The sequence below is a fragment of the Sinocyclocheilus rhinocerous genome, unplaced genomic scaffold (assembly GCF_001515625.1).
Source record: "Sinocyclocheilus rhinocerous isolate Xijiao unplaced genomic scaffold, SAMN03320098_v1.1 scaffold556, whole genome shotgun sequence".
Classification (NCBI taxonomy): domain Eukaryota; kingdom Metazoa; phylum Chordata; class Actinopteri; order Cypriniformes; family Cyprinidae; genus Sinocyclocheilus; species Sinocyclocheilus rhinocerous.
Genome location: NW_015631074.1, coordinates 220,982 through 230,034, shown reverse-complemented (window position 1 = coordinate 230,034; position 9,053 = coordinate 220,982). Strand labels below are relative to the sequence as shown.

The following is a 9,053-nucleotide window of genomic DNA, read 5'->3' as shown; positions in this document are numbered from 1 at the left end:
GCGGCGGCAACAATATTACAGCGAGAATAAAAGTTACTCCTTCTTTCTTTGTGTGAACATTTGGGCGGTGTTATGCAAATCTTCCCACATCGTGACATAGACATGTGGGGGCGTGTTCGAACGAGCCGTTTTATGTAGGCATGGTTGACTCTTATCTTTTATAAAGAATATCTCTTTGGATTTGAGACTTTAGTTTTTGCAACTTTACAGATCTTCTTTATGCACCAAGAGCTTGTAACACTCTAAAGAGAAAGGAAAACTTGAAATTGCATCATATGACCCCTTTAAATGTACAAGCCAACAACTTAAAGGAAGTTTCCTAATCGATAAGTCAACAATATAAGTCGTTTATTTGAAAGTTGATTCAAACTGAGTGTGTACCGTCACAGGTACATTTCCTTAAAGAAGACTAACATTTGCTTTGGTAGATCACTTGGAGATTTCCCTTTTAAGCTTCCTTAAATTCTTCACACCCACTTGTACTATCTTTTCACAGGCTTAGAAATGGCTTGGGTTCAACGTCCACCAGAAAAAGTCACGGATGGGGAGGAGTTCAACGTTACCTACTCTGTCACTGCCTCGGATTCCTTTTATGAATACGCCGTTAAAAACAAGATTTTCCAGTTCAGGTGAGCACCATGCACAATGCCGGCCTTCTCAAATGTGCTTTATTGTGTGTAGAAAACACTTTTTACTTCATTGAATGTTCAATATACCACATGAGCTTTTCTCAAATGTGATATCATGTTCACAGTGAATGAAATGTTAGCTTCATGTAACATCGGTTACACTATATGCTTCACTTTCTCCCACAGTGATGCCTCAGAGGCCAAAAGATTCTGCCTCGAGCACGAATGTCCTGCAAACTGGAACAACGCCAATGAAGACAACTGCTGCGTTTACCACGCCAACATTCACTCCTGTCCTCTTGTGCTCATGGTCAGTGCTGTTGTGGTCGGTGTGAAGCCAACAGAAAGTGCTCTTGGATTTTGTCACACTGCTGCTGAAATCTTTTAAATGAAAACTAGGCTAAATGTGGCACATTTTGGCATGATATCAGAGGTCATAAAATGACAGTACTGAAGTATGAAGTATACCAGTTATCGTTGTCGTACAGTAAATGCCCTGTGGCGGTTGCGTGTATGAGCATGTGAGTGTTTCTAAACTGCTTATGCTTTGGAGACAAATTTGCTGAAATGATGTAAGCTAAATCTTAATTATGTTGTCATTAAAATGTGCTTACAAAAAAACAACAACAAACAAACAATTAGCAACTGAATGAAATGAAATGAAGTAATATAATTGAATTTAATGTGGTTACAAAAAACAACAAACAATTAGCAACTGAAATTAAGTGAAATGATTTAATTAAATTCATTATTACTTGTATAAAAATAGAATTAAAACATGAATAAAAATCTCAATAAAATAAATATAATTACACTTAAATTCATTATTATTTAAATAAAAAATAAAATCTAAATGATTAAATTAAATGATTGAATTGATTTTAATTCATAATTTGAATTTGATTTTAATAAAACCTAAATAAAATAAAATCTCTTTGAATTTAATTAAACTTACTACTTTAAAAAATTAAATAAAACATTTAAAATCTAAATTAAATGACATTAAATTAAATATAATTGAATATACAGTAATTAAATTCATTATTACTTAAATTAACTTAAACATTTAATAAATCTATTAAAAACCTAAATTAAATAATATAATTGAATTTAATCAAATTATTTAAATAAAAATTAAATCAAATTAATTTAAATGGAAAACATGTCTCTTGTGTTCACCAAGGCATTAGAAAAAATACAGCAAAGGCAGTAAAATTATGAAATATTATTACAATTTAAAGTAATGGTTTTCTATTTTAATATATTCTCAAACTTTATTTATTCCTGTGATGCGAAGCTGAATTTTCAGCAGCAATTACTCCAGTCTTCAGTGTCACATGATCCTTCACAAATCATTCTAATATGCTGATTTGCTGCTCAAGAAACATTTATTATCAATGTTGAAAAATGTTGAGCTGCTTAATATTTTTGTGGAAACCGTGATTTTTTTTCTTCAACGAACAGAAACATTTTAATTTAAAATATATAATTTTGTTACATTATAAAAAAATATTTACTGTCACTTTGGAGCTATTTAATGCATCCTTGCATAATAAAAGTATTAATTTCTTTTAAAAAAATTACTGATCCTATTCTTTTGATTAGTATAATTTTGGTTTACATAAGCTTTATAAGGCTCTAATTTGTGGTTTACAGTGCATCTGCAAAGTGTTCGGAGCGCTTCACTTTTTCCACATTTTGTTATGTTACAAATCATTCTAATATGCTGATTTGCTGCTCAAGAAACATTTATTATCAATGTTGAAAAATGTTGAGCTGCTTAATATTTTTGTGGAAACCGTGATTTTTTTTCTTCAACGAACAGAAACATTTTAATTTAAAATATATAATTTTGTTACATTATAAAAAAATATTTACTGTCACTTTGGAGCTATTTAATGCATCCTTGCATAATAAAAGTATTAATTTCTTTTAAAAAAATTACTGATCCTATTCTTTTGATTAGTATAATTTTGGTTTACATAAGCTTTATAAGGCTCTAATTTGTGGTTTACAGTGCATCTGCAAAGTGTTCGGAGCGCTTCACTTTTTCCACATTTTGTTATGTTACAGCCTTATTCCAAAATGGATTAAATTCATTATTTTCCTCAAAAGTTTACAAACAATACCCCATAATGACAACGTGAAAGAAGTTTGTTTGAGATATCTGCAAATTTATTAAAATAAAAAATAAAATAAAAAAAGTCACATGCACATAAGTATTCACAGCCTTTGCTCAATACTTTGCACATTTGGCAGCAATTCCAGCTTCAAATCTTTTTGGGTATAATGTGACAAGCTTTGATCATCAGCATTTGGCAGTTATCTGCCATTCTTCTCCTCGCCTCTTCAGCTCTGTCAGGTTGGATGGGGGCAGATGCACATTTTCAGGTTTCTCCAGAAATATTTGATTGGGTTCAAGCTCAGGCTGTGGCTGGGTCACTCAAGGACATTCACAGAGTTGTCTATAAGCCACTCTTGCTGTGTGCTTAGGTTCATTGTCCTGTTGGAAGGTGAACCTTCTAAAAAAATCACATGTACATAAGTATTCACAGCCTTTGCTCAATACTTTGTTGAAGCACCTTTTCACCAATTACAGCCTCAAGTTTTTTTGGGTATGATGCGACAAGCTTTGATCATCATCATTTGGCAATTATCTACCATTCTTCTCCTCTTAAAGCCCAGATCGGTGGAGTTTTGCAGTGATGTTTGTCCTTCTGTAGGTTTCTCCCATCTGCACATATGATCATGGAGCTCAACTAGAGTGACCATCAGGTTCTTGGTCACCACTCTAGACAAAGCCCTTCTCCATTAATTGCTCAGTTTGGCCAGGAGGCCAGCTCTACGACGAGTCCTGGGTGTTTCAAACGTCTTCCATTAAGGGTAACAGAGAATGCATGCTTTTATAACCCTTCAATGCTGCAGAAATTTTTCTGTACCCTTCCCCAGATCTGTGCCTCGGTACGCTCCTTATCTCTGAGGTCTACAGACAATGCCTTCGACTTCATGGCTTGGTTTGTGCTCTGACATGCATTGTTAACTGTGGGACCTTATATAGACAGGTGTGTGCCTTTCCAAATCATGTCCAATCAACTGAATTTGCCACAGGTGGACTCCAATCAAGTTGTAGAAACATCTCAAGGATGATCAGTGGAAACAGGATGCACCTGAGCTCAATTTTGAGTGTCATGGCAAAGGCTGTGAATAATTATGTACATGTGATTTTCGTTTTTTATTTTTAATAAATTTGCAAAGATCTCAAACAAACTTCTTTCACGTTGTCATTATGGGGTATTGTTTGTAGAATTTTGAGGAAAATAATGAATTGAATCCATTTTGGAATAAGGCTGTAACACAACAAAATGTGGAAAAAGTGAAGCGTTGTGAATACTTTCCGGATGCACTGTATACTGTATAAGCTTTTATATAATATATAAAAACAACTGAAGTCTATGGTAGGACCCTATATTTAGTTAAGTGTCTAAATGTATGTATTTATGTGTGTGTGTGTGTTTGTGTACCTGTTTGGGGACTTAAACCTGAATACACACAGACTCATGGGGATACACAGAATGAAGTTTTTTGAAAATCAAAAAAATGCAGAAAGTTTCCTGTAAGGGGTAGGTTTAGGTGTAGGGCAATAGAATATACGGTCTGTACAGTAGAAAAACCATTACGCCTATGGAGAGTCCCCACAAGGATAGCAAACCAGACGTGTGTGTGTGTGTGTGTGTGTGTGTGTGTGTGTAAGAAAGTGCAGAAAGGGGAGGAAGCTCATCACTGGGAAGTGGGCCAGCCTTGATGAGCACTTATTCAGGTTATATTTAAACTGGTGCCATTAATTGTACAGTGTGGAAAGCTGTTATTTTAATTTGTGCATGATGTTTGACAGTCAATATTAGCCTTGATTGCTCCACAACCCTTAAAACCTTTAACAGTCAGATGATTGTATTTTGTCTGTTTAGAGAGGCGGAGGGATTTGTGGTCCCTGGATTCCAGATGATGGTGAAATTGTAACCCACACGGTATCCAAAGCTGGCAAGATGAGCCAACTGCTCTGGACATCAAAGGTTACAAGCAATTAATTTAATTTAATTTAATTTTAATTTGTTTTATATTATATTATTATTTTATTTTTTATTTATTTTATTTTTTTATTAATTATTTTATTTTTTAAATTAAATTAAATTTTATTTTATTTTAAATGGTGATTTTAATTATTTTTACCCAGGTGGTGCTGGTCCATTTAGGAGTTACATCGGTCATTGCTCATATCAAAGTGGGACAGATGCATGCAGCACTAGAGTCCAAGGTGTTAGTAGTCAGAGCTCAAGGTTAGTATAACTTGATACTTTAGGGATGTTTGACAGTCAATATTAGCCTTGATTGCTCCACAACCCTTAAAACCTTTAACAGTCAGATGATTGTATTTTGTCTGTTTAGAGAGGCGGAGGGATTTGTGGTCCCTGGATTCCAGATGATGGTGAAATTGTAACCCACACGGTATCCAAAGCTGGCAAGATGAGCCAACTGCTCTGGACATCAAAGGTTACAAGCAATTAATTTAATTTAATTTAATTTTAATTTGTTTTATATTATATTATTATTTTATTTTTTATTTAATTTATTTTTTTATTAATTATTTTATTTTTTAAATTAAATTAAATTTTATTTTATTTTAAATGGTGATTTTAATTATTTTTACCCAGGTGGTGCTGGTCCATTTAGGAGTTACATCGGTCATTGCTCATATCAAGGACAGATGCATGCATGCAGCACTAGAGTCCAAGGTGTTAGTAGTCAGAGCTCAAGGTTAGTATAACTTGATAAATGCTTTAGGGATTTACAGAAAAGATGTCTTCAAATTTTATTTTATTTTAAATGGTGATTTTAATTATTTTTACCCAGGTGGTGCTGGTCCATTTAGGAGTTACATCGGTCATTGCTCATATCAAAGTGGGACAGATGCATGCAGCACTAGAGTCCAAGGTGTTAGTAGTCAGAGCTCAAGGTTAGTATAACTTGATAAATGCTTTAGGGATTTACAGAAAAGATGTCTTCAAACAATTGGTACATCAAGGATATAGATGTTATTCAAAATAAACCTAGTGTTTGATTAAGCAAGGTTGGCATTTTAATACTGATCCAGGAAATCATTAGTGTCATATGAGAACAAAATTAAGGTTTGTCTAGGGATGTTTGTCTAGGTTATGTTGCACTTTCATTTGTACTTGTGTGTCAGTGTGTGGCGACGACATCTGTGAGCTGGAGGAGAGCTGTCTGACATGTCCTGCTGACTGTGGGGTTTGTCCTATGTCCACATCCATCAAAGTGGCCATTGGGCTTCCTGTGGCCTTGTTCTGCAGTGGTTTCATCTTGACGCTGGTGGTGAGAATGTCGGTTCAACACTTGACAATGATTTGCAAGTCGATACAACTTGCAGATGATAAAATGGGACAAGAAACTTACATTGAAGGAAGGAACAGATCAAATGGATTTTGATTTGATTTGAACCAAGTGTAGTAGCAATACATTTTCTTCTTGTTCTCTCGGGCAAAGAATTGACTCGGGTTTCGTTCCAATTTCAATCGTTTACTGGATGTTCTTGCTCAATAAACAGAAACAAAATAAACACCGGTCAAAAAACTGTGTAGCTCCGTCTTTCTTTCTTTCTTTCTTCCCTTCTTCCCTAAAGGGTCACCAAAAAGGCGCTTAAAGACAGTCCAATAATAAAACGGAACAAACCATTACAGAATGAACATGGGGGGTGTTTAACGAATATACATATAAATCCAAACACATTAAAATTATACCTACTCATGCACTTCTAACTTTAATGTTAAACTTAATTATTCAAATTATGGCTCTTACACCAAGTAAGCAATCAACTCCCATCTCAGCAGACACATTAGCAACATGCATAGCAATGCTCTAGCAATCACTAACAATACCCTATATGGGTTTTTCACAGGAAAGTACCACTCACATTTTTACAGAGCCATGGACATGGAAATGATAAAGATATGAGATTTGGAAAAAAGTAGATGAAAATGCTTCTGCGTTCACTTGCAAAACTGTTGTGTTCTTATGAGAAACCTTGCATTTGTTTGCAAATTATTTGCGTTTTCTTGCAAAACTACTGTTCTCCCATGAAACTTTGTTCTTTTGTGTTCCTACAAAAAACTTTGCATTCAATTGCAAAACGTTTGCGTTCCCATGAAAAACTTTGCATTCGCTTGCAAAACCTGCCCAGCAGAGACAGAACGTCAATATAACGTCGGACAGACGTTGCATTTTGGTTGAGAATGAAAATCGGGTTGACGTCACCATCAACGTCAGCTGACGATGGTAATGGATATCAAATTAACATTGACATGAGACGTTGAATTGACATTGAATTTTGGTCACCTGATGTCGCAACCGAAATTTAACCAAATATCAACGTCTTATGACACTGTGTGCCTGCTGGGTGTGTTCCTCCGTGAAACTATGCGTTTACTTGCAAAACTTTTAAGTTCTCCTGAAAAATTTTACTTTTGCATTACCCCAAGAAACGTTGAAGTTTTGCAAACCCCCAAGAGACTTTGTGTTTGCTTGCAAAACTGTTGTGTTTCTCAAAGAAACTTTTATGTACTTGGAAAACTTTTAAGTCCTCCTGAGAAACTTTTCATTCACTCTCAGTACTTTTGCGTTTCCCCAAGAATCTTTGTGTTTACTTTGTTATTATTTGCAACACCATTGTGTTTCCCCAATGAGACTTTGCGTTCACTTATGAAACTTTTGCATTTCCACAAGAAATTTTGCATTTACTTAGGTTGCTTGCAACACCTTTGTGTTTCCCCTAAGAAACTTTGTGTTTGCTTGCATCTAATATTGTTTTCTATCACCACGTTCCTTTAGAGGCTAAAAAACTAGTCAGTAATGTATTATTCTGGCTAAGTTGTTACATTTGTTACAAACCATATTACTTGTGTTTTCCCATTATGATCCCCCCCCCAGTGGCTGCAATACCAAAAACAGAAAATGTTTTGGGATGAGAGCTGGATCGTCAGCTACAATAATATCATGTTTGGTAAGAGGTTTTAGTCTCATCACTGTTACATTAACAACATTTATTGTTTGTATTATTTTATATGACAAAACAATTCCTAGTCAATTACATTTTTTTTTCTAACTGAACAACCTGTTTCATGCCAATATAGAATTGGTTTTCTTGGTTATTAAATATTGTTGCATTTATGCTGAAATTGTTTTTGGGCCGTACAGGTAAAGTGTGTTACACAGGTTTTTGTAGCAGCACAAGTCTTCAGACTGTAAAGAGGAACTCCAGTGTGAGTAGAGTCACAGATGTGACGGTCTGCACTGCAGTCAACACCAAATTCAAACCACGCTTCATTCAGGCCGGCATCTAGTGAGTGTTTTCAGTGATACTGCCTCTTGGGTATCTCTACTGATGCATTTTCTAAAACTAATGGGCTTGTCTTGTCTTGTCTTTGTTTTGTTTTGTCTGTTTTTTTGTTTTTTTGTCGTCTTTTTTGTTTGTCGTCTTGTTTTTTGTCTTGTCTTTGATTTGTTCTGTCCTTTTTTGTCTTGTCTTTGTTTTGTTTGTCTTGTCTTTGTTTTGACTTTTTTTGTTTGTCTTGTTTTTATGTCTTGTTTTTTGTCCTTTTTATGTCGTTTTTGTTTGCCTTATCTTTCAGGGTTTCTGCAGGATTTTTTAAGCTCAAATTTAAGACCTTTTTAAGACCTGCACAAATAAAATTAATACCATATGAGCGGGGTAGGGCAATGTCTATAGTACCATATTAAACTGTAAAATTACTGTAAAAAGCCTAATTTACAGTTCAGATACAAGTTTTCACAAAAACAAAAAAGTTTAATAAAATGATAAACTTTACATTTCAGCCTTTAAACCATTTTTAAGAAAATGGATGAGTCAAAAGTATTATAAACAATTATTAACAATAAACTATATCAATTAAATAACAAATTAGGCAATTAAATAACATAAATTAGGGGTGTGCGATATTGACAAAAAATGATATCTCGATAATTTTCTGGGATTTTATCGATAACGATAATTAGACAATATTTTGCTGAATGTGTTATTGTGCTGATATCTTATATCTAATTGTGCTGACAGCTGAATGTTTTGATATTCATATTCTGTGTGGTCAGTTCTCAGCAGTGACATTATGTGATAATTCTTAATGCATTTTAATAGACTGATTCATGCAGTGAAAGAATGCACTCTAAATGTGCACGTGCACTAGTCTAACCTACTAGACTTCTAGATCACCTAATGTATGCGTGCACTCTGTAGGTGTTTTGTTTGCTTTTCGCAATATGCTCGATAATATCAAATCGCACATCGTTAAAACAACAATTATGATATTATCGCAGACCATACATATCGCACACCCC

General features: G+C 34.4%; 1 protein-coding gene across 1 annotated transcript in view; it reads left to right on the top strand.

Annotated features, from left to right (window-relative positions):
• The window catches only part of LOC107741563 (atrial natriuretic peptide receptor 2-like), a 16,806-nt gene that overhangs the window by 1,163 nt on the left and 6,590 nt on the right, over positions 1 to 9,053 (top strand). The window contains exons 2-8 of the mRNA XM_016554318.1: positions 497 to 629; positions 816 to 943; positions 4,599 to 4,699; positions 4,861 to 4,963; positions 5,872 to 6,017; positions 7,629 to 7,701; positions 7,896 to 8,040. Of these exons, the coding sequence (XP_016409804.1) occupies positions 497 to 629; positions 816 to 943; positions 4,599 to 4,699; positions 4,861 to 4,963; positions 5,872 to 6,017; positions 7,629 to 7,701; positions 7,896 to 8,040 (829 nt within the window). The remainder of the gene's footprint in view (positions 1 to 496; positions 630 to 815; positions 944 to 4,598; positions 4,700 to 4,860; positions 4,964 to 5,871; positions 6,018 to 7,628; positions 7,702 to 7,895; positions 8,041 to 9,053) is intronic.